The sequence below is a fragment of the Vanrija albida genome (assembly GCF_041260175.1).
Source record: "Vanrija albida strain AlHP1 chromosome Unknown contig_5, whole genome shotgun sequence".
Classification (NCBI taxonomy): Eukaryota; Fungi; Basidiomycota; class Tremellomycetes; order Trichosporonales; family Trichosporonaceae; genus Vanrija; species Vanrija albida.
This window is the reverse complement of record NW_027191424.1, coordinates 2878143-2900821: the sequence shown is the minus strand read 5'-3', so window position 1 is coordinate 2900821 and position 22679 is coordinate 2878143. Positions and strand designations below refer to the sequence as shown.

Genomic DNA, 22679 nt, shown 5'->3' with positions numbered 1-22679 from the left:
GGCTGGGGGTGCTCGTGCTCGCTCGGGCCGCGATAAAGTATGTACCTTTGACAACGAGGACACAGCGACTAACCACAGACCATGTCCACAGGCCCGCTACACCGGCCTCATGCTCGTGCTTCTGCTTCCTCCCACGCTCCCCTCCCCTCCCCCTCCCCCTCCCCCTCCCCAACGTCCTCGCCAAGTAATTTCCCGTCGACATCGTTGTGTCCTCCGTCAGGAAAAAGGGAAAGGGCGAAGGCACGGCACGGAGGTAGGTCGATGCCGGCGCGTCCCGTCCCGCTATTCCTCCGCCTCGAGGCCATGCTGCGGTTCTCCTCGCTCCTCTCTTGCTCTTGTTCCTGCTCCGCTCGTGCTCCTCCTCTGCTCCCAGGGAGAGCACGCAGGCACCCAAAGCTACCACTTCCGCGGTGGGAACAGACTCCAACTCTGAGCACCCCCCCAGCCAAGATAACGATTACGACCTCCGCCTCGCCCGCCGATCGACAAATTGGTGTTTATTACGAGGTCGCGTTTTTCCGGCAAACGAGGCGCGCTGGCGTGATTCCAGCAGAGGCAGCCAGCCAGGTGGGCAGTGCGATGTGCGGCCGCGCTGGCTGCGGCTGCGAAGCTGAGTGGGCTGCGAGGCGCCGCTCGCCCCTACAGGGATGCGGCGGCTCGATGTCGCCGGTGGCTCGCGCGGGCCATCATGCCGCGGACGGCTGGTTGGCGTCGCCATGTGCTCCTCGCCCCAAGCTCCGTCGGCGGCCGTGCAGCGGCATGGCATGGCACTGCTGCGTCCCCCACTGACTGGCTCACACATGCATACCTCCGCAGCTTACCCTGGTACAACTGACACCCCCAACCTGCTCCGCCGCGCTAACGCGCCACCCCCGCCTGCCCCGGCCCCACCGCGTCCATCGCATAGTCCGCCAGCGTCCCCATCTGGCCGTACCAGTCGCTCGCGAGCGGGCCGGGCGACTCGGCGCTGTATGGGCGGATGACGCCGTCGAACAGGCCCCTCACGCCGCCGTCGAGCACGGCGCGCGCGCCGCGCACCGCGCCGAGCGCGGCCGAGATCTGCCCCGCCAGCGGGAGGATGGTGAGCGCATACCCCAGGCTGCCGATACGCTTTGGCAGCTCGGCCAGCTCGTCATCCGATTCTGCCGTCAGCTCTGCCCCTGGCCCAAACCCACGCTCCAGCCACTCGCGCCGCGTCTGGCTCGTGTTGAACATGAGCAACTTGTCCGGGCTAGCGGCGAGCACCTCGTCCGCAAACCTCTGCGCGTTGGCCAACGTGTACCCGAACGTGCAGTACCACAGCACGTCTGCGAGCGGCGCCGCGCGCTTGGCCCGGTCGATGGCCGCGTCCAGCCCCCCGCGGTAGCGATACCAGCCCTGGTAGGTGCGCGGGCTCTCTGGGTCCCACGCGAGCGGGCCGAGTGGGCCCAGCAGGGCGTCGGCGACCCTCTTCGCGTCGGCGACGTTGAGGCCCGCGCTCTGGGTCTCAAACTTGCCTCGCAGCTCAGCGTCGCCGGCCGCGAGCTCGTCGAACGCCTCGCGCAGGGTGCGCAGGCGCGCATTCTTGACCCACGCCTCGGCGGCGGCTTCCGTGCGCAGCGCCGCGGCCGCGTAGCTCTCGCCCTGGGGGATAGTCGCGCCGAGGATGAAGCCCGCGTCCGCGGCGTCGATCGTGCTCGTGACATGCGTCGCGTCGATGACGTCGGTGCGTGCTATGAGGACGGCCTCGCTCGCCATAATGTCGAGCTGGAGCTTGGCGGCCGTCAGGCGCCGCGCATACTCGCTGAACGGGACGACGACGGCGCCCACCCCGCCGGCGTGGTCGAACCGCTTGCTGCCGGGCACCAGGTCGTCGATGTGGAACCCGGCGACGCCGGCCTCGACGAGCGCCTTGGTCGCTTTCATGACGGTGCTGTGCAGCCCGAAGCCCGAGTCGGCGTCGGCGATGAGCGGGATGAGCGGGTCGACGAGCTCGCGGCCTGCGAACTCGGGCCGGGAAGCGAGGCGGCGGTACAGCCTCCCGTGGAGGAGTTGGGATCGCACAAGCGTCTCGACCTGGCGCTGTCAGCCTCCTCCTCCAGCTCGCCGCACCTTCCTAGCCACGGTATCGTACGTGTAATCGCTCAAGTCCGCGCCCGGCGCCGCGCAGTCGGCAAAGCTCAGCGCCGCGCCCGACACGTACGCGACCTGCGCGCCGGCCTTGGTCACCCCGTCGAGCGTGACGGCGTCAGCGACGCCGACAACCGTGGCGCCGGTGCGCGCGGCCTTGTGCCCCGCGAGAATGTCGCGCAGGCGCAGCGCCATGGCGTTGCTCTGCGTCGGCGGGAGCACGTCGCGCAGCTCGGCGACCTGGGCCGCAGTGTACGGGCGCGCGATGCCCCGCTGGGTCGGGGACGCGAAGAAGGCCTCGATGGGGCCCGGGCTGCGGTGGTGCAGGATGGACGGGCGGGGCGCGCGTGGCGGCGAGGCGTCGGCCCCAGTGGCAGCGTCAATGGTCATTGTGGGGGGTATCACAAGAGCGTCCTTGGCATGCATCATGAACTATGGCATCGCGCTGATTAATGTACGTTCCCGTCGTCGCCGTCAGCGCGCAACGCGCCGACGTCAGATGATAGCGCTCGGAGTGGCGGGGGAGCCACGGGGGAGACGGCCGGGCCAGCGCCGGGCCGACGCGGCGGCGAGTGCTCCGCCTCGGCCCTCGCGCCATTGTTTACATCTACGTATTCTCCGACTCTTCGGCCACCCCACCGACGCAGCGGCCACGGCGCCGCTACTCGCCATTCGCAGCCTCGCCGTTCGCATACGGGATCCAGTCGGTGCTCCACCCGACGAGCGCGAGCAGGTCGTCGAGGTTGGCCGTGCTGTCCCCGCTTCCTGGGGTCAGGTCGTGCGCGAGGGGGAGGAAGTTCTCGGCGCCCCACGCGCTCCAGGTCGCGCTGTCGTCGGCCGAGGAGAAGGGGAAGAAGTCGAAGCGGGGGAGTGTCGACACGAGCTCGGTCGCGGCGTCGCGCCGGGGTGGGGGAGGGGACGGCTTGGCCCCGAGCTGGGCGATACACCTTGCGCCGAGGGCGTTGAATGCGCGGCTCAGGCCCCGCGCATAGGGCCAGCCGCGGCAGAACGACCCGATAAACGCCTCGGTCGTGCGTATCTCGTCGATCGCCGCCGCGCACCACTCGGTGTCGTGCGCGTACTCGCCCCTCCCGTACTGCGAGAGCGTGTAGAGCAGCGCCATGCCCACCGCGATGACGATGTGGAACTGGAAGTAGTTGTCGCGGATGAGCCTGTGCTTCTGCATGTGCACGCTGATCGCGATGGCGGCGCTCGCGCTCTCGCGCAGACACAGCAGCGCGGCGTCGCCCGGCTCGGCGTAGCCTGACGGCCCGTACAGCCGCGTCAGGAAGATGTGGTAGTAGAGGTCGAAGAGGGTGTTGTTCCCCCCGCCGCTGCCTCCACTGCTCGCGCCGCTGGCCTCGGACGGCGTGCTCCCAGCGGCACGCGGCGCGCGCGAGAGCCAGTCGTCGAGCGCGCGGTGGATCGCGCTCGCTTCCGCCGCGCTCGGCGCCCGCGTGTGCTCGTACACCCTCCAGCTGAGGCGGCGCATCTCGATCATGTGCGCGAAGAAGGCCGTCGCGTCCTGCGTGTCAGCTTGGCCAGCGCCCGCACGCACCATGCCCTCGGCAAGCGTGCCCAGCTCGTCGAGGTGCTCGGGGAGCGCGGTCCCGATGTCGGCGTCGCTCAGCACGATCGGGAGCGACAGGCTCGAGCCGACTGGTGTCAGCCTGCTCCTTGCACACACGCACCGATCCGGTCGAGGCTGTACACGCACCAGAAGAGGACGCGCCGCCGGTCCTTCTCCTGCTGCGTGTGCCGCGCCGCTGGGTCCCTGTGCAGGCCGACCGCGAGCGCGAGCTTGGATATCATCGGCGTGAGGCGCACCAGGTCGACCCCGCCCCAGTCGTACAGCGCTGTCAAGGCCATGAGGAGGAGGGCCGACACGCAGTCCTGGGCGTGAGCTGGGCCAGGGGGGAGCACTCACCACACCGCTGGCCGTGCGGATCACCTCCGGGAGCGCCGCCGCCGCGCGGTTGCGCAGCAGAGTCGTGTCGATGCGGTCCCCGCTGCCGCGCTGCGAGAGCCACACGCTCCCGACCGCGAAGACGAGGAAGAGGCGCGCCGTCTGGAGCGGCGTCGCGGCCGCGTCGGGCCGCCCCTCGCCCTTGTACACTAGCTGCAGGCTGCCGTCAGCTCCACCCCCACACACACCCACTCGTGCAGCAGGTCGAACTCCCGGATGAAGGGGTACACTGCGTTGCTGCGCAGAAACTCGTGCACGAGCACCACGGCGAGCTCGTACGGCGGCCACTGGGCCACGGCCGTCTGGCTGACTGCTGCCGCGTCGTCGTTCTCCCACTCGGCCTCGGGGCCCAGGCTGCTCTTGATAAAGCCGACCAGGGGCGGGACGGGGAAGTGCCGCCGGCTCACGGCGAGCGTCTCCAGCGCGCTGATGATTGGCTCGGAGAGGTCGGCGGGGAGCGGCTCGTCGTCGGCCGGGGCGGGCGACGACGGCCTCGTATCCGGCGCTGCTGAGCCCGGCGCTGGAGGGATCGCGTCCGTCGCGAGCGCGGCTATATGCGCCAGCTCGGGCAACCGCGCGCGGATGACGCTCTCGAGCGCGGATATCCGCCGGTCCTTGTCCTCGAGCGACGCGAGCAGGTTGGTGAGGTAGCTGGGGGGGTCAGCGGGGCCAGGGCAGCGCCTCACTTAGGGTGTGACCGGTCCGTGATCTTGAGCTCGAACGTGCACTCGATCCCGCGGCGCGCGCAGTTGCCGCACTGCGGCTGCACGCGATCGCACTGGCGTCAGCGGGCCTCCGACCACGACCCACCTTGCGCTTGCGCTGCTGGCACGCCTGGCACGCCTGCGGGCGGGCAATGCTCGCCTGGCGCGCGAGGCGCACCGTCGTCACCGGGCGCTTCGAGGGCCCGCCAAGGGGCTCCTCGGCGCCAAAGTCGCGAAATATCGCCTCGGGCACCGTCGGCATGGCGCTGGAGCGAGGGGGTTCAGGCTGGGGAGAGAGCTCGCAGTGCCCGGCCCTGCTCGTGTCTGCGGGTACTCGCCCGCTGTGCTGTGAGATGGGTAGAGGAGAAGACACGGCGCTCCGAGTTGTGTTGTGCGATATCCACCTGCCTCTGGGTGGAGCCACTGCCGCAGCAGTGAGGAGCGCCACCATCACGTGATTTTACGGAGGTGCGAGTCATCGTCCTCGTCAAGGTGTGGTGCAGCTCGCAGCAGCTCGCACGACATCTATGCAGCTAAGCGCCGGGGCAGCGGCCCAACCGCCGTCGTGGATAACAAAGGAGCACGTCGGGGTCCCGGGCCGACATGGCGCACCGCGCTTTGGGCGTCGTCTAAGGTTGTATCGAGGGCCGATAAGCGATACCCCTGGGCACCTGGCCATGTGCTCGCTTGCTGTTGGGCGTGTCAGGTGCTGCGGAGGTGGGCACGGTGTAGGTGGGATCTGTGGCCAACGTGGCCTCGACTTCGCCACCCTACTCCCACCTGAGCTTCGACATCCTCAGGTCTGAAATTCCGGGCACATGAGGCGTCGGTCGTGGTCGCCACTGATGTGAGCGAAGCCATAGATCAGCTCAACAGTGACAGTGCCCAGTGCCGTGCCCAGCGCCGTGCCCACCACCTGCGCATCTGTATCTCGGCAGCGTGTGAACCCTCGGGCCGTTGGCTTATCTGCTCGCATATCCTAGATACTACATAGCTACTTCGCTTCCAACCCCTACTCGCAAGTCTTGACGGTGTACTCGACCGTCTTGTTGCCCTGCGTCGGGACCTTGGGCTTGAAGTCGAGGTAGACGAGCTCGCCCTTCTCGGGCGTCCACTCGCCGTCCGTGTCGCGGTAGTAGACGATCTCGTCCGAACCAGCGTCGCGCACCTCGACGGTGGTGTGCGAAACAGCGCCCTCGGTGTGCCACTTGATGTTGTAGCACGTCGACTTGGTCACGAGGAACGGCTTGGAGCAGCGCACGTTTCCGTCGTCGTCGAGGCAGTGCTCGACGGCGTAGTCGAGCACCGAGCCGGACGCGACCTTGGAGGCTGGGCAGGTCAGCGGAGTACAGGGCGAGCACAGGGCCGGCGGGTCCACTCACGCTTGAGGGTGCTGGCAATGCCGAGCGCGGCGACGAGGGCCTTCTGGATGTCGGGGATGTACATGGTGTTGATGGGCAGAGAGTAGGTGGTTACATGCACAAACAGACACTGCCAGCCTTTATGAACCCTCCCGGGATCTCTCTCAGCCAGGCATGTTCCCAAAGAAGAGTTTACTCCATGCGCGCAACACCTCGGGACGGGAAAGGCGAAGATTGCGCGTCGGTGTGGTGTCCTACGTCATGGCTGGTTCACATCGTCATTGTGGCCGAGGATGCAGCCTAGTTCCGTCCATGTCTCGGCAACAAGACGTCATCGTGTTAGAGGGGGGCTTGTACACACACACACACGTTGTGCGGGCCCACTTTGGCCCACTTTGAGGCGCCCGTGGAACGTGTGTACAACGTGGTGCCCATGTGAGCGAGTTGGAACGTTTGAACGTTAGAATCGAGGCCGATGCGAGTGGGGAGTGGGGCGGCGGGCTGGCTTGGTGGGTTGGCCGTACTCGACCACCGCTCCCATCCACCTCGACGACGCTTGCCTCGGCCCGCAGAGAATATCCACTCGACGTGTGCCGGCACTGCTATCAGAGGGCGTTCTTGCGACGTCCGACAGTTCCTGCCTGCGCTGGATGCCACTCGGCACTCATCGACTCCCAACAAGTCGACGCGGGGTGTCTGGAGATGAATGCAAAGGCCGGCGGTCAGCTGCGGCGTGTCCTCCACAGCTTGAGCCTCGGCCATTAGGCACAATACGCACCGCAGCATACTCTCCGGCGATCAAGCTGATCCTTTGGTGTTGATCTCTCTCCCCTGGCTCGACTGCCTGACACCATCGCAGCCATGACAAAGCCACACACCCAGCACCCAGGCCTTCCAGCATCCTCGTGGCACGGCACACACTACTTGTCCAAATCAAAATCAACCCCCCACGACCCCGCTAATAGCACCCACCACTACTAGCGCATCTATACTCGTCACCGGCGGCTCCGATCGTCTGCCGAGGGATACCAGGGAGCAGAGCCGAGTGAGGCAGGTCGCAGGGAGGCGGGTGGCTGAAGCGAGGCGCGGTGACGTCGACTGCTCATGGTTTTTTAGGGCTCCACATTGGACCCAACCCTTGCCTTGTCGACTTAAGCAGCAGCGTAAACATGCACTTGGCATTGCTCCCCCCTCACCACTACCAACTTATCCCTCACGAGCATGACGGGCAGTCCTCGCGCGTCCGAATCGACGGCGGTTGAGCCAGCCTCCGCGGCCGCCCCGAAGCGCCGCCGCCTCCCCCACTACCTCAACACGCGCACGTTGGTGTCGCACCTGTGTGAGTGGTGCCCACCCAGGCACATAGCCATTTACGACGCTGATCGTCGCCAGTCTTCGGGCCGTACATCTGGATTCCTCTGGTCACGGCGTGTGTGTGGGTCGCGGGCCTGCTCGCGCTCATCAGCGTGTGGGCGCGCGACGGCAAGCCAAAGTATGCGTCCAAGGAGGCCAGCATTGTCTATGTCTCCAACGTCGCGGGCAAGCACAAGGCGATATTCATCCCCATCGCCTGCGTCACTGGCGTGTGAGTTCCTTGGCACAGCCACGCCAGCAGCGTGCGTGCGTGCGTCGCGTACTGAACGCGCAGCGGCTTCACCCTCTCGCTCCTGGCCGAGCGGTGGCTGCGCCGCGTCGACCGCCTGCCGACCGACATCCGCAGACGCGAGAAGATCCTGAGTACGTCGACCAGCGCGAACCCTGCTGACCTCTCAGACTGGCTCGCCATCATCTGCGCGGCAATCAGCGCCGTCGCCCTCATCCTGCTCGCGATCGTACGTGCGCGTCCCCTGCCCCCGCTGACCCCAGTTCGACAACTTCAACCACAGCACGGTGCACTGGACCATGGCGGCGATCTTCATCGTCTTCGCCGCGCTCTCGGCCGTCCTCCAGACCGGGCAGGTGTGGTCGCTGCACAAGGACCACCCGGACCGCAAGTCGCTCCTGCGCAACTCGATCATCAAGCTCATCGTCCTCTTCTTTGGCGTTGGCGGCGCGATCGCCTTCGCGGCCCTCTACGGCGTGTGCCACGGCTCGTCGCACGCGCGCAAGAACAAGAGCGCAGACCAGTGTAACAAGATCACGTCGGGCGCCGCGGCCGTCGAGTGGGCCATCGCGTTCATCCTCTTCTTCTTCTTCCTCACCCTCGTCGCTGACCTGTGGCCGGCTGGCAAGTCGTCGCCGCGGTACATGCGCCGCCTGGCGCGCTGGCAGGAGAAGCATGAGCCCGGAGCCGGCGAGCACACGTTTACCGGCCGTGGCGCGTTCGCCGCCCACCCCGAACGGTGGGAGAACTCGGCCGAGGCGCGCGCACAGGAGATGGAGGCCGCCATGAAGGCGCGCAACCAGGGCATCGACCCTACTGCTCCCTCCCCCGCCAACTTCCCCCCGCCGGCGCCGGCCATTGCGAGCATTGCGATCCACTCGAACGAGCCGCTCCACCCGCCGCTTAACGGGTCGGCCCGCGAGCCGATCAGCGACGCGCCTAGCGCTCACTCGAGCGAGCCGCTCAACACGCCGCACAACGAGCCTGCCAGCGAGCCGTTCAGCGAGCCGCAGAGCGGGTACACCACCGCTGATGAGGGGTACACCACCGCTGACGAGACGACACCCGGAGCGTCTAGAGTGTAGTGATTGATAGACCGCATATATTTATACTCATACATGGATCTAATATGACACGCCCTACGTTCCCCCGTCCAGGATCCAGTCCTCAGTCCACCCGACGAGCGCGAGCAGGCCGTCGAGGTCGACGCCGGGGCTCTGCCCGCCACCCTCGTCCAGAGGCAGCATGTTCTCCTGCCCCCACGCGTTCCACGCCGCGTCGGTGGCTGACGCATCCGTGGAGAACGGGAAGAAGTCGAAGCGGGGGAGGGTGGAGCAGAGGTCGGCAGTGGGGGCCGGGGCGGGAGGTGGCACGTTTCGCGGCTGCTGGAGCACGACGGACGCGAGGGAGAACTCGTCGGGAGGCGACGAGCTGGCGTCATGTTGCTGCCCTGCGGCCCCAGTCCCACCGAGACACAGCTGCGCGATGCACCGCGCCGCGAGTGAGTCGAACGCGCGGGACAGGCCGCGGGCATATGGCCACCCTAGGCATTAGCAACGCTCAACGACCCGCACCCACCGCGACAGAAGGACCCGATAAACTCTTGGCACGTCCGGATCTCGTTGATTGCCGCGGTACCCCACTTGTAGCTCGCCGCGTTGGACGGGTTGCCTGCGTACCTGCTCAGCGCGTAGAGCAGCGACATGCCCAGCACGATGACGAGGTGGAACTGGACGTAGTTGTCCTTCATCTTGCGGCTCTGCTGCAGGGCAATGCTGATGGCGATGGCCTTGGCCGCGCTCTCCTTGAGGCAGCGGATCTCGCTGGCGCTCAGCTCGGCACCCTTATTGCCGGGGCGGTACAGGCTCGTGAGGAAGATGTTGTAGTAGAGGTCGAAGAGCGAGTCGCCGACGTATCCGCTCGCGTCCGACGCTGGCGTGTGCGTCGGCCGGGGGCTGCGCGCGATCCACTCGTCGAGCCGCCGGTGCAGCCGCGCCGTCGCGTCCACGTCGTGCGCCGACGGCGTGTGCGTGTGCTGCCATATCTCATACCCGATCCGCCGCATCTCAATCATGTGGTGGAAGAAGGAGAGCGCGTCCATCCCTTCACCGAGGTTGGGGATGTCGTCGAGCTGGGTCGGGAGCTGGGTCGTGATGTCTGCGTCGTTCAGAACCACGGGGCAGGAGAACGTCACGCCGACTAGACGTCAGCTTGAACACAGTCCTGGACCCACCCAGCCGGTCAACGCTGTACACGCTCCAGAAGAGGGCGCGCCGCCGGTCCCGCTCGGCCGCGCCGATGCCGTGAGGCTCCTTGTCCAGCCCGACAGCGGTCGCAAGGCGCGACACAAGCGGCGCAAGCCGCGTGAGGTCGACCCCACCCCAGTCGTAGATTGAGCACAGGCACAGGAGGAGAAGCGCCGACACGCAGTCCACACCCCGGTCCTCGCGCAGCACTCTGCCGAGGCACTCGACCGCGCGGTTCCGAAGCAGCGTCGTGTCGATGCGTTCCCAGCTGCCACGCTGCGCGAGCCACATGGCGCCGATGGCAAACACGAGGAAGAGGTGGCACGTCTGCAGCGGCGTCGTGGCCGCGTCGGGGTCCGCCGGCGTCGGCGACGACGGCCTGTAGATCTGCTCGAGGCTGGCGTCAGCGTCACCACGGCGCGCACGTACTCGGCCAGGATATCGCCTCGCCGGAGGTAGGGATACACGCAGTTGACTTTGAGGAACTCGTCGGCCATGACCACGGCGAGCTCGTACGGTGGCCAGGCTGCCACAGCCGTTTGGTCGACGGCGGCGTCCTCGTCCGACGCCGCGTCGTGCGCCGGCGGCTCGAGCGCCTCGGGCGGAGCGTCCTTCTCCCCGGCCGTAGCCGCCTCACCCAGGTGTGAGCGGATGATGCGCACAATCGGCGGCTGGGTGACGTGCCGCCGCGACAGGTCGAGGGCCTGCAGCCCGTCGAGGATGCTCTGCGCGAGCGCAGGCGCGAGCGGCTCGTCGGCGAGAGAGCCCCCTCCCATGCCGTCGTCCTCCGCGTCGACCGGCCCGACGTAGCGCCGCGGGATGTCCTCGGTGAGCAAGGACGCGATGTGTGCCAGGCCGGGCATGCCGCCGCGGACGAGCGCCTCAAGGGCCTGCACCCTCCGCTCCTTTTCCTCGAGCGACGCAAGCAGGTTGGTCAGGTAGCTGGGGTCAGCGGCGTTCCACCAGCGACCCACTTTGGGTGTGTCCGCTCGGTGATCTTGAGCTCGAAGGTACACTTCGTCCCGCGGGCGACACAGTTGCCGCACTGCGGCCGAATGCGATCGCACTTGCGCTTGCGCTGCTGGCACGACTGGCACGCCTGCGGCTTTGCGACGTTGGCCTGCCGCGCGAGGCGGACGGTGGAGCGCGGTGCCGCCGGCGACGGCGGCTGCAGCGGCCGCTTGAGGGGAGAGAGCGGGCCATCGAGGTCGCGGTACACGCTCTCTGGGACAGTGGGCATTGGAGTGGAGAGCAACGCTGAGAGGGGGACCCAATCTCATCTCGGATAAGGGCAGCGGCTGTGGCCGGCGGAGACTGGTCCGCAGTGGCGCAAAAACAAGATGCATTCATTTCCTAGCAACCCCCACGCGTCCCCGTCCATCCGGCACGGCCGCTGCCCACCGCGTCCATCGCAGCGTCGGCCACGCGCCCCATGTCCCCGTACCAGTCGCTTGCGAGTGGCGCGGCCGTGGCCGCGGCATACGGCCCCAGCACGCTATCAAAGAGGGCGCCGACCCCTCCGCGCAGGGTGGCCTTGGCGCCGAGGAACGCGCCGTACGCGTGTGCCGCCTGCCCGAACTGCGGGACGAGCGTGAGGACGTACCCCAGCTCCCCGAGGGTCTGTGGCAGCGCGGCGAGCTCGTCGTCGGACAGAGCCACATGGGCGCGGCGCGCGTGGCTCGTGTTGAACATGAGCCACTTGAGCGGAAACTTCTCCTTCACCGCCGAGGCGTACCTCCGCGCGAGGGTCAGGTCGAGCTGGAACGTGCACGCCCAGAGCATGTCGACGAGCGGGGCCGCGTGGACGCTGCGCACGATCGCGGCGTCAATCCCGCCGCGGTACGCGTACCAGCCCTGTGTGGTGCGGGCCGCCTCGGGGTCCCACTCGAGACGGGGGAGGCCGGCCCCAGCGAGCAGGTCATCCGCGACGCGTTTTGCGTCGGCGACGTTGAGCCCGATCGAGTTGACGGTGAAGACGGACCTCAGGCGCGCGTCGGGAGTGGCCCGGGCGAACGCTTCGTCGAGGGTACACAGCCGCGCCTCGGCGATCCAGCCCGGCCCGTCGGCGGCACTTGCCTCCGGGCGAGCCTCAGAGGGGGAGGTGAACGCCGCGTAGCTGGCCGGCATGCGCACGCTCGCGCCGAGGATGAACGGCCGGTCGACGGGGTCAACGCTCGACGTGATGTGCGTCGCGTCCATCACGTCGGTGCGGCCGATCAGCACGGCCTCGGAGCGCATCATGTCGAGCTGGAGCTTGGCGGCGCTCAGGCGCTGCGAGTACTCCGCGAACGGGACCACCACGGCCCCGCGCCCGCCGGCGTGGTCGAAACGCTTAGAGCCGGGGAGCAGGTCGTCGAGGTGGAAGCCAGCGACGCCGCCGTCGACGAGCCCCCGGGTTGCCTTCATGACCGTGCTGAAGAGGCCGAAGCCCGAGTCGGCGTCGGCGATGAGCGGGATCTGCGGCCGGTGCTCGAACCCAGGGAGGTGGCGGTTCAGCACGGCCGCGTGCGCCTGCGACGCCGTGAGCTGCGCCACGCGCCGCGCGACCGTGTCGTACGGGTAGTCGCTGAGGTCGGCGCCGGGGTCGCGCGTGTCGGCGAAGCTGAGCGCCGCGCCCGACACGTACGCCACCTCGCCGCCCGCCTTGGTCACCGCGTCGAGCGTGACCGCGTCGGCGGCGCCCAAGGCCTGCGTGCTGCTGAATGCCTGCCGGTGTGCCCCGAGCATCGCGCGCAGGGACAGCGCCATCTTGTTCGAGGGTGTGGGTGCGAGGGTTGGCGTCAGGCGCTCGACCTGGGCCGCGGTGTACGGCCGCTGGATGTCGGCCTGCGTGGCTGACGAGATGAACTCGGCGGCGGTCTGCGCGCTGTAGCCGTTTGCCTGGAGTGTCATTGCGATAGGATAGTGGGTGGGTGGCCTCGCCTCATTCGACACTGTTATCATATGCCTGTGGTGCTCCCTTGCAACCTGCCACAGCCACGGACGTGTTCCCGGCGCTCCCCACGACGCCGGGAACTCGCCCGACGCAGTGCCGGCGACTCCGGCCAACCGGCGGACGAGTCGCCGCGGAGAGGTTTCCGCCACTCAGGGTGGCACTCGGAAACTGCTCCGCACTCGCCAAGAACCACCTTTTCTCCACTCCTTGTCGTCTTCACTCATCCCGGCAAGATGCCTCGCAGTCGCCTATCTCTCCACTATCGGCGCAGCGCGGGGCTCATCGGGGTGGTTGCCACCCGCTAGCGCATATAACGGCGCGCGTCGTGGGGTCACCCCGCACGCAGCTTATCTCTGTCCCGACGCTATAAGTCGAGACCGCGAGACACAACAACCGCACCCCAGCACACCATGACCGTCGACAACGCCGACCCGCACGCGCGCACGCCGCCGACCCGCGCCGCGACCCGCAAGGAACGCTTCGTCTCCTTCATCTGGGACTCGGACTACTACACCAAGTCTGAGGCCGAGCGCTGGCTCGTATTCAAGCTCGACTGCTTCATCCTCCCGGTCGTGTGCCTCGGCTGGCTCATGAAGTACATTGACCAGAGCAACATCACCAACGCGTACGTGAGCGGCATGAAGGAGGACCTGAATATCCACGCGAATGGTGAGTTCGTGGCGTGGCCGTGCCACTGACACACAGAGTACACGTACATGATCCTGTGTTACAACGTCGCGGCAGTCATCATGATGCTCCCGGGCAACCTCATCGCGCTCAAGATGCGCCCGTCCTACCTCCTCGCCGGGTGCGAGATCCTCTGGATGGTGTTTACGTGGGTAGCATCTGGCGTGACTTGCTGACCCACCAGGTTTGCCCAGGCCGGAGCGCGCAACTCGACCGACCTGTACATCTTCCGCTTCTTCGTGGGCTTCTTCGAGGCGTCCTTCGCCCCCGTCGTCCTCTTCCTCCTCGGGTCATGGTACACGTCGGCCGAGCTGGCCAAGCGCACGTCCATCTGGTTCATCGCCGGCAACGCGGGCCAGGCCTTCTCGGGGTACATGCAGGCGGCGCTGTACACGACGCTCAACGGCAAGCTCGGGCTGGCGGGGGTGAGCTGTCGACTCGCGAGTGCACTGACACGCAGTGGCGCTGGCTCTACATCATCTGCGGCATCATGACCTTCCCGACGGCCATGCTTGTCCTCTTCTTCCTGCCCGACTTCCCGCACAACTGTCGCCTGCGCTGGATCACACCTGCCGAGCGCGAGATGGCACGCGCGCGGTGCGCGCGCAACGGCACCGCCGAGATCACGGGCCAGATCGACTTTGCCCTCGTCAAGCGCGTGCTCGGTAACTGGCGCTGGTGGTGTATCGTGCCCACGTACATCGTGTACGCGACCGCGTGCCAGGACTACAACTACTTTGCGATCTGTGAGGACGCTTCGCGGACGCGAACTGACGCGCAGGGCTGAAGGGTCACAACTCGGGTGTCGTCAAGGCCAACATCTGGGCATCGGGCCTCTTCCTCACTGGCATCCCGTTCGCAGTCGGGTATGCCTACCTCGCCGACCTGCTGCGTAACCGCTTCATCGTGTGTTTCTGTGCCCTTTGCTGGGCCTGCGTCCCGACCGGCATCATCGCCGTGCACCCGGTCCACATCTGGGGCCTGATGAGTAAGTCGAGGTTACAGTCCTAGCTCACGCCCAGTCTTCGCGTTCTTCACGTGCTACACCTTCTTCATCACGCCCGTCATCTTCTCGTGGTTCAACGAGATCGCGCACGGCAACGCCGAAGAGCGCGCCGTCATCATCGCGAGCGCCAACATGGGCTTTGCCATCTTTAACTGCTGGCTCCCGACCATCATCTTCAAGCAGACCGACGGACCGCGGTTCAGTAAGCGTTCACGCCAGTATCCCGCTGACACCATAGAAAAGGGCTTTGCCACGACGTTCAGCTGCGCGGCCGCGTCCCCCTTCCTCTTCCTCCTCCTCAAGCTCATGCACGACCGGCAGAAGCGCCGCGAGCAGGCCGAGCGCGACGCCCTCGAGGACGTCGAGTCGCGCGAGGGCGACAAAGAGAAGGAGGGGGGCATGGACCGCATCGTGACGGCCTAGTCAGTGGAGGTGTGGATGCTGTAGTTGTCTTGGCAGTTGTGAGGAACATGAATGAATCTATCCGGGATGCCCAGCCTCTACTTTGCGAACTCCGACTCGCCCTCGGCCAGCCGCCTCCGCTCGCCGGCATACAGCGACTCGACATCCAGCTCGATCCGCGGCCCGAGCCACGTCGCACGGACCGAGTGGTCGCCCGGCGCGTCGCCCGTGTTGGGGTGGATGAGCACGCTGAGCGGGCCCTTGTTTTCGACGAGATAAGACAGCAGCGCGCCGAGCTGCTCGGTGCTGAACACGTCCACCTCGAACATGGGCAGCGGGTGCGGCCCGATCGGCACGTCCCAGAAACGGTAGACCTTGAGCTCGGGGAACTCGCGCCTGATGGCGGAGTGCAGCGCGCGCGCGTACTCCTTCTCGCCTAGGTTGTTAGGCTGGCGTCAGCGCCGTAGAGGGCCCAGCCCACCTTGTAGTAGATGTGGATGTCCCAGTTCGCCTTGCCTCTCCCCGCGCGCCCGGCATACAGGGGGCCGTACGACGGCGAGAGGCCCCCGCCCTGTCGTGGAGGGTTGGTATGCGACCCCCTGCCTGTCGGGTGGGGCGATACGTCCCCTGGGAGAGGGGGCAGCGCCGCCGTCTCGTACGAGACGCGCGGGGTGCCGTAGTCCTTGATGTAGGGCTTGAGGGCGTAGATCGCAGGGTTGGGGTTCGGCACCTCCTCGCCCCCGTTGAGGATCGTGCGTGGTGGGGCGGCGTCGACTGTCATGCTGGAGATGTAGAAGATGAATTGTGGGTCGAGTTACAAGTCAACTTGACAAGTTGAGGTGGGGATCCGGGCCCGACAGCACGCAATCCGCCACCATCGGCGCCGAGTGGCAGCCGCAGTTGTCGAACGACAAGTGGCATATCTCGTGGCGTGGAATCGGTCTCGAGACTGAGAGCTAGTCTCGATTTCAGGTTCGTCCAGGAGCAGACGTCGGAGTTGGTCGCATGACAGTTAAAGAATGCATAAGATTAAGTACGAAGCCCGGGACACTACTTTGCGCCCTCGCTGTAGGTCGACCGCTCCTCAACGGTCTCCTTCTCTCCAGCCTCGAGGCCATGAGCCTGCGCCAGGCGCTTGCGCTTCTGGTCACGCCTGGAGAAGTACAGGATACCGAGCACAGACAGGATCTCGGCGGCGATGAAGGATGCAGCCGCGATGTTGCCGTTGCGCACCCACGGCTGGTCGGTCTGCTTGAAGAAGATGACTGGGCGTTAGTATCATCAGACGCAGGCGACTCACGAGGGAGCCAGGCCGTAAACGCAAACGCGACAGAGTTGAACGTGCCCATGACGATGGAGCGCTTCTCGGCACTGTCCGAGATGATCTCACTGCACCACGCGTACAGGAGGCCCGGGGTGCAGTATACGATGCCGATGAGGTAGTACAGCGCCCATCGAGCGTTGCGATGCTCGCCGTAGGGTGACCATGCCGCGAGCAGCGAGCAGTCGATACAGTGCCACACGGCTACACCGATGATGAAGGGCCATCGCGCGCCCCCGAACACTCCGTCGGAGACCCAGGCGAACACGAAGCACGACAAGATGTCGACCGCGTACATTCCGCACGGGTAGCTGGGATGTCAGCTGGTTGGAACACGGGGAAGGGAAGGAGGTTCCGCACTAGTTGATCTGCTCGATGGTGTACTTTGGCACCTTGGAGTTCTTGAGCCAGAAGGCAAAGCTGCTCTGCGGCTGGAGGTTGAACATGAAAAGAATGTATGTGATAGTGAAGAGCTAGTGTGAGTCGTGCCCTCGGTTCCTTCACTCACATAGATTTCCCAGGACTTGAAGACCTCGAGGATCTTCTTGAAGCTGAGGCCGTCCTTGCTCGTGCCCTTCCTCCCGATATCCGCCAGCCGCTTCCGCGCGAGGGCAATGTCGTCCTCCTTGAGCAGCCAGTACGGCTTGATCTTGTCAGGCAGGTCGGGGATGAAGTAGAACGCGCACACGGCGACGGGGAAGGACACGATAAAGTCGATGATGAAGATCCAGCGCCAGCCGGGGCGGCCGAGCTTGCCGTTGAGGGTGCGGTGGATGCCGCCCTGCATCACTGAATTCAGGAGCGTGCCGACCGCCGTCGCGGCCTGGAACAGCGTCGTGCGCTTGCCCAGCTCGTCGGGCGTGTACCAGTTGCCGAGGAGGAACTGCAGGCCGGGGTAGTACGGCGCCTCGAAGACGCCGACCATGAAGCGGATGAAGAGGAGCTGCTTCCAGTCCTTGACCCAGGTCGTGGACAGCGTCATGATACTCCAGCCGGCTTCACACGCGAAGATGACATAGTGCGGGGAAACGCGGTTGAGGAGCACGGTGCCGGGGATCTGGCCGACGCAGTAGCCGCTAGGAGGGTCAGCGAACAGAGACTCCTGGCCGCCACTTACACTGTCCACGCCGTGATCACGTAGTTGTACTGCAGGCCGAACATGTGCAGGTCCTCCCTGAGGGTCAGCGGTGTCATAGCCAGGACCTACTTCATGCCCGAGACGACTGCGCCGTCAGCCACACACAGCGCACCCTAGCAGCCTACTCACATGCAGTCGAGATGTTCGCCTGGTCAATGTAACGCATGATCAGGCCGAGCACGGAGAAGACGAGCATCGACGCGTCGAGCTTGAACAGCAGGCGGCGCTCGGCCGCCGGCTTGCCGAACGAGTCCCACAGGTAGTAGTACCATGGTTTCTTCTGTTTCTTGACCTCAGTCTGCGATGCCGCGCCTGCCGCGTAGACGTCGACGTCGGCGTAAGTGTCTTGATTCTTGGCCATTGTGGCTTTGTGGGTCAACTTTTCTCTCCCACCCTCTACTTTATGCCTCCCCACATGCCATGCGCGATGCCACGCTCGGCAGCTCATACATCTCCACAATGGCGTGCTCGCGGTCTGAGAGCTGGCCAAGACCCGTCCGTGAGCGCGCACCTGTTATACGCGGCGAGCGGCAAGCTGCGTGGTCCGTGCGCTATCGCTCGACCAACACGGAGACGTGAAACGGTTTCATGTTGCCTCTCGCGCCATCAACAAGTTGGAATGGCCACAAAGCACGCCTCATTCCGAGCATACCGGGCCCCAGCAGGCCCACTTTAGCTCGCACGGCCTTGGCAGAGGGCACATGCCGGACAGTGCCGCAAGCCCGGGCGGATTGCCGCCGGCATGCCGATTCCACCGACGCTGCGGCCCAAGCTGGCGGAAAAAGTTGCCCGCCATTATGACAGCACCGCTAGCCCTGCTGTCAGTCAACAGACATGCGTCTACTTGGATCGCATTGTGTAAAGTCCTACAACCTCTGGGCTGTACCAACGAGCTTTCGGCTTGTTCCGAGAGATATCTTGTTCGTGGTGTCTGATCGCGGAAAGAACACTGACCAGCTCGCACTGAGACATCAGGTGCCTAAATGCCCCTCTGTCCCAGTGGGCGAATCATGTCGGGCTCCAAGAAGACCTCCATCTGCTTCTCGCGATAGTCGTCCTGGACGACACCAATGTTGCCAGGGCTGAAAAGGAGCTGGTTCTTGTTCTTGGGATAGTTGTGGGCCGGCCAGTAGGGGTACTCTGCCTTTGTGTTTGGGGTCACGACGCCGGGAGGTGGGGGGAACACGTTGAACCGCTTTGTCTTGCCGCTCTTGCCGTCCTCGCCATCCTTGCCGTCCTTGCCGTCTTTACCGTCCTCGCCGCCATCACCACCCTTGCCACCTTTGCCGCCCTTGCCGCCTTCGCCGCCCTTACCACCCCCGCCGCTCTTGCCGTTGGGGTCGAGGTAGTAGGCAAAGTTGATCCTTGCTGTCAGCTATCAAACAGCTCACTAGCCTACCAGTAGTTCATGAGGGCCTCGGAGACCTCTACCTGGGCGGTGGTGTAGTTTGCCGTGGTGTTGACCTGTCCGAACGTGTAAAAGACGTCGGCGGCGTGTACGACTATGCGTCAGATGTGGCTGCTACCTGAGAACCACCTACATCCATTGGCGGGCGAGGAGCCGGGGTTGAGAGACTTGAACTCGTAGGACCACACCTTTGAGTTGCCTTGTTTGTTGGCGGCACGTTGGAAGAATCTGCGCTTGCTGACAAACGCCATGTCGCCCATGATGGCAGTCAACTGCTTGCGCGACGGCGGCAGGCCAAATGTCTGGTTTCCAGTGTTGAAGGGGCTACCGAGTCAGCGAATGGGGAGGCTCAGGACTCACGATCCCATGGCTGGGTCATTAGGATACGCCTTGAAGATCTTGTCGGAAAACTGGTCGGCAAGAGGCGTAGGGCCAAGAGTTTTGATAAACTGGACGTTCGCAGCCTCGTTTGGAGGGGTGATTGGAAGAGGAACGAAGGCGGTGCCCCTTCCATTAGGATCACTGCTCGCATGGTCCTTACTCACTCGTCGCCAGTGGTGCCCATAATCATTGGCATCTTGGCAAACTTGCCGCTCTTGATGATGTCGTATGGATGGGTAGGAATGAGGTCGCCATCGATGCTGGGGGCGCTGTAGCTCTGGGCTAGCCATCTAGGGGTGAACTTTAGAGCGATGCTGGCATTCAGCAGCTGGCCGCTGGGGACAGCCTTCATGCAGTCCCATCGTGTGGCGGCGGGCTCGCACCCCAACGACTTGGCAAGCGCGTCGTAGGTCTCCTGCCACGCCTCGCCAACAGGGAAGACTCCAGTCGTGGCTGCACTGCCCGACTGCATGATCTGAAGTCAGCATGGCAGTTGCCACTCGACATACCGCTCCCCGGAACAGCTTTTGTTTCTTGTTGAGCAGCAGGATTGCGATGGAGATGGAGCCGGCCGATTCGCCAAACGCCGTCACCTGTCGTCAGCTCTTTCGGTTCATCCGCCCGTCTCACCTTCTTAGGATCACCGCCAAACGCAGCAATGTGGTCGCGCGTCCATTCGAGTGCGAGGATTTGGTCACGCAGGCCAAGGTTTCCGGCCTTGTGCTTCGCAAAGTCATTGCCGTATGGCCACCCAAGCCACCCCACTCGGTAGTTGATGGTCACGAGGATGAAGGGGCGGCCCTGTAATCAGCCAGGTCTCGCGGCAACAATCTCACCGTGGCCTTGCCATAGTTGACGAGGTAGGGCGAAGTATACCTTGCATTGGCACCTGCAATGAAGCTACCACCATAGCTAGCCTCGTCAGTGAGCCGCCGGCTTTGGGCAACTCACATCCAGAACATGACGGGCAGTTTGTCCTTTGCAGACGTGCCCACAGGCCGCTGGATGTTGAGGGTGAGGCAGTCCTCGCTCACGTTGTATCGGATCGCCGACCTCGACAGGTCCTGGGGGCAGATATCGCCAATCTGCAGAGCGTCGATGGTGGAGCCATACTCGGCTGGCTGAGGGTGCTCCCAGCGGAGGTCCCCGACAGCTATGTACGTGTCAGCAGCAGCGAGAAGACGTGCGGCCTACGAGGCTTCGCGAATGGGATCCCACCGAACAGCTCGGCCCCATTGAGCTCTTTGCCGATCACGGGTATCTTGGAGCCCTTGTGTTTGATGGTGGCAGTGACCTGACCGGGGGCAGGCGCGGTGGACGTCGGCTTGCCGCGCGGCGCAACGGCGCCGAGCGCCGAGCCCGCGGTCAGGAGGAGGACAATGGTGCGCAGGAGCATTGTTCTGAGCGGCTGGGGGGCATCGCTCTCAAAGTCGAGTGCTTATTAAACTCCAAGCAGGGCCCCAAAGTCATGATCTACGCAGGCACCATAGGCACCCCGTGACGTCGGTTTGGCCATGAGTTCTAAGCATCGGATACCGATTACACCAGGCGTGTAAGCCTGGTGTAAGCGGAGTGTGCCGCAGCTGGAGCCAGGAGTGAGTTTCCAGGAAGGGGTGGAAGTCACCTGGCCATCGCACACAGCAGCCCAGCAAAGCCAATTTGTGGGCGGGAACGTAACAATTGTACGTCACAAGACTAGTGCAGGGCAGAGGTGCAGAGGGAGAGGGCGGAGCGGAGAGAGACTGGGGCAGAGTGTGGAGCCCAAGGATGCCGATATCACCCAGTTCCGCGACTTGAGCGTGATCCCTAGGATCTGGGTGGCCTAATTGGGGCCTTGGTCTGACCTCTAAAGGTGGGTCGTCGTCGACAAATGAACACCGCGGTGAATGCCGGTACTTGCAGCAGTGAAGGTCGTCGCACGCTACGGCCCACTGGCATCCTAACCGAGAGATGTTGATTGACCTCATGAGGTTAGGTTCATATCAATGTAACCGAAGCACTTGATGGATACTTCATATAAACTACTTATATATGCGCGTCCGCACATATGTAGACTCACTATCGCTCGTCGGAGGTCTCCGGCCTCGGTGCTGCACCTTCCGAGGCCGAGAGCAGGGTCCATCATCACGCCTAACGCCTCATCCCCCCACAGGCCTACTTTGTCAACACGCCGTACGCGTGAGGCGTCGTGTTGAGCATCGGCTCGTCCGCGGGGCGAGCGAGATCGACGTTGGTCCACGGGCCGGCCTTGAGCAGCGTCGCGGTCGTGTCCCGGCGCAGCTGGCATCCACCCATGCATGTCGGCCAGAAGAAGTTGAGGAGGGCTATGTTGTCAGCACGGTACGACGCGCCCCACTCACTCTGGTACGCGGCGACCCATGGGCCCTGGTCCTTGTAGCACACAACGTGCTCGTACACGAACCACTTGCCCCCGGGCTTGAGGTACGTGTACAGCTCGGCGACGTTCTTCTCCGGCTCGGGGATGGAGCAGAGGCACATGATGGTCGCGATGCAGTCGATGCTGCCCTTGGCGATACCCGTCTTGCCCATGTCCTGGATGCCGTATGGGACAATCTCGTACACGCCGTCCATGCCGGCCTTGGTGATGGCCTTGGCGAGGCCAGCGTGCTGGTCCGGGTTCGGCTCGACGCCGTACACCTTGGTGACGCCCGAGGCGGCCTTGCGCTGGCGCAGGCCGTTGGCTTCGCTGTCACTCTTGCCAACGCGGCCCAAGTACTCGTCGGTGAAGATGGACACCCAGTTGCCCTGCCCCGGCCCGACCTCGACGACCGAGCCGTATATCGCGCCGCTGGCCTCACTCTCCGGGAGGATCACACCGCCCTTGACGCGGCCCTGGAGAAGCGGGATGACGCGCGCTTCAGACATCTTGCGCACCTCGGGCCCGGCCCAGTCCCACAGGTTGCCGAACCACCTGTCCTGGAAGGTCGACCACGTCGTGAGGGCGGCCCAGTCGCGTGTGCGCACCAGGTTGTAGATTGTGATGGGGAGTTGTCCGAGGGAGAGCGATAGGAATAGCAATGGCTCTGTGAGCAGTGCGAACGTGCTAGGCGGCGCCATGCTGGGCTAGCTGGTGAGAATAAGTGTGAAAGAGAGAGGATGCAAGATCAAGATCTGTTGGAATGCCATCTTGTATAGTGGAGCCACGCAGCGAGGCGAGGGCGGCGGCAGTCATCGGGTCATACCCGACATTGCCGATCGGCCGGAACGAGACCCGAGACCCGGCTCGGCCGGCTTAGTCGCTCCGGGCGCTGCCGGCTGCCTGCTGCAACTCCCTGCTCCTTCGCTTCAACTCCTGGTGCATGAACGCCGTACTATTCAACTACTCTCCTCTTCGCTATACGCAATTTAATGAATGTGGGGGATGCAGTCGACTTGTCTCTTCTTCACGGCC

General features: G+C 64.8%; 11 protein-coding genes across 11 annotated transcripts; 2 read left to right on the top strand and 9 right to left on the bottom strand.

The window, feature by feature from the left end:
- Window positions 1-858: 858 nt before the first annotated feature.
- Window positions 859-2499, bottom strand: ICL1_3 (isocitrate lyase 1; the record flags this gene model as incomplete). The annotated part of the gene is made up of 2 exons (XM_069355723.1): window positions 859-2055; window positions 2092-2499. The coding sequence occupies 2 exons, from the start codon at window positions 2497-2499 to the stop codon at window positions 859-861; spliced, it is 1605 nt and encodes a 534-aa protein (XP_069207794.1).
- Window positions 2500-2770: 271 nt separating this feature from the next.
- Window positions 2771-5041, bottom strand: Q8F55_007285 (uncharacterized protein; the record flags this gene model as incomplete). The annotated part of the gene is made up of 7 exons (XM_069355722.1): window positions 2771-3634; window positions 3668-3768; window positions 3801-4002; window positions 4037-4235; window positions 4268-4726; window positions 4762-4853; window positions 4886-5041. The coding sequence occupies 7 exons, from the start codon at window positions 5039-5041 to the stop codon at window positions 2771-2773; spliced, it is 2073 nt and encodes a 690-aa protein (XP_069207793.1).
- A 750-nt stretch (window positions 5042-5791) lies between these two features.
- Window positions 5792-6225, bottom strand: Q8F55_007284 (uncharacterized protein; the record flags this gene model as incomplete). Its single annotated transcript, XM_069355721.1, has 2 exons — window positions 5792-6108; window positions 6162-6225. 2 exons carry the CDS (start codon window positions 6223-6225, stop codon window positions 5792-5794), a joined length of 381 nt encoding a protein of 126 aa, XP_069207792.1.
- A 1136-nt stretch (window positions 6226-7361) lies between these two features.
- On the top strand, window positions 7362-8828 carry Q8F55_007283 (uncharacterized protein; the record flags this gene model as incomplete). Its single annotated transcript, XM_069355720.1, has 5 exons — window positions 7362-7479; window positions 7533-7725; window positions 7789-7877; window positions 7914-7972; window positions 8007-8828. 5 exons carry the CDS (start codon window positions 7362-7364, stop codon window positions 8826-8828), a joined length of 1281 nt encoding a protein of 426 aa, XP_069207791.1.
- A 54-nt stretch (window positions 8829-8882) lies between these two features.
- Q8F55_007282 (uncharacterized protein) lies at window positions 8883-11229 on the bottom strand (the record flags this gene model as incomplete). Its single annotated transcript, XM_069355719.1, has 5 exons — window positions 8883-9286; window positions 9322-9900; window positions 9977-10368; window positions 10419-10931; window positions 10964-11229. 5 exons carry the CDS (start codon window positions 11227-11229, stop codon window positions 8883-8885), a joined length of 2154 nt encoding a protein of 717 aa, XP_069207790.1.
- A 113-nt stretch (window positions 11230-11342) lies between these two features.
- On the bottom strand, window positions 11343-12881 carry Q8F55_007281 (uncharacterized protein; the record flags this gene model as incomplete). Its single annotated transcript, XM_069355718.1, has 1 exon — window positions 11343-12881. One exon carries the CDS (start codon window positions 12879-12881, stop codon window positions 11343-11345), a length of 1539 nt encoding a protein of 512 aa, XP_069207789.1.
- A 453-nt stretch (window positions 12882-13334) lies between these two features.
- On the top strand, window positions 13335-15040 carry Q8F55_007280 (uncharacterized protein; the record flags this gene model as incomplete). Its single annotated transcript, XM_069355717.1, has 7 exons — window positions 13335-13593; window positions 13630-13759; window positions 13796-14036; window positions 14072-14357; window positions 14393-14599; window positions 14634-14819; window positions 14856-15040. The coding sequence occupies 7 exons, from the start codon at window positions 13335-13337 to the stop codon at window positions 15038-15040; spliced, it is 1494 nt and encodes a 497-aa protein (XP_069207788.1).
- Window positions 15041-15117: 77 nt separating this feature from the next.
- Q8F55_007279 (uncharacterized protein) lies at window positions 15118-15800 on the bottom strand (the record flags this gene model as incomplete). Its single annotated transcript, XM_069355716.1, has 2 exons — window positions 15118-15468; window positions 15501-15800. The coding sequence occupies 2 exons, from the start codon at window positions 15798-15800 to the stop codon at window positions 15118-15120; spliced, it is 651 nt and encodes a 216-aa protein (XP_069207787.1).
- Window positions 15801-16069: 269 nt separating this feature from the next.
- Window positions 16070-17839, bottom strand: Q8F55_007278 (uncharacterized protein; the record flags this gene model as incomplete). Its single annotated transcript, XM_069355715.1, has 7 exons — window positions 16070-16284; window positions 16320-16651; window positions 16701-16813; window positions 16849-17416; window positions 17458-17514; window positions 17548-17563; window positions 17608-17839. 7 exons carry the CDS (start codon window positions 17837-17839, stop codon window positions 16070-16072), a joined length of 1533 nt encoding a protein of 510 aa, XP_069207786.1.
- Window positions 17840-18457: 618 nt separating this feature from the next.
- Q8F55_007277 (uncharacterized protein) lies at window positions 18458-20663 on the bottom strand (the record flags this gene model as incomplete). The annotated part of the gene is made up of 10 exons (XM_069355714.1): window positions 18458-18842; window positions 18878-18980; window positions 19020-19210; window positions 19247-19393; window positions 19432-19742; window positions 19777-19860; window positions 19898-20068; window positions 20104-20179; window positions 20219-20420; window positions 20462-20663. The coding sequence occupies 10 exons, from the start codon at window positions 20661-20663 to the stop codon at window positions 18458-18460; spliced, it is 1872 nt and encodes a 623-aa protein (XP_069207785.1).
- A 758-nt stretch (window positions 20664-21421) lies between these two features.
- On the bottom strand, window positions 21422-22345 carry Q8F55_007276 (uncharacterized protein; the record flags this gene model as incomplete). Its single annotated transcript, XM_069355713.1, has 2 exons — window positions 21422-21591; window positions 21628-22345. The coding sequence occupies 2 exons, from the start codon at window positions 22343-22345 to the stop codon at window positions 21422-21424; spliced, it is 888 nt and encodes a 295-aa protein (XP_069207784.1).
- Window positions 22346-22679: the final 334 nt, after the last annotated feature.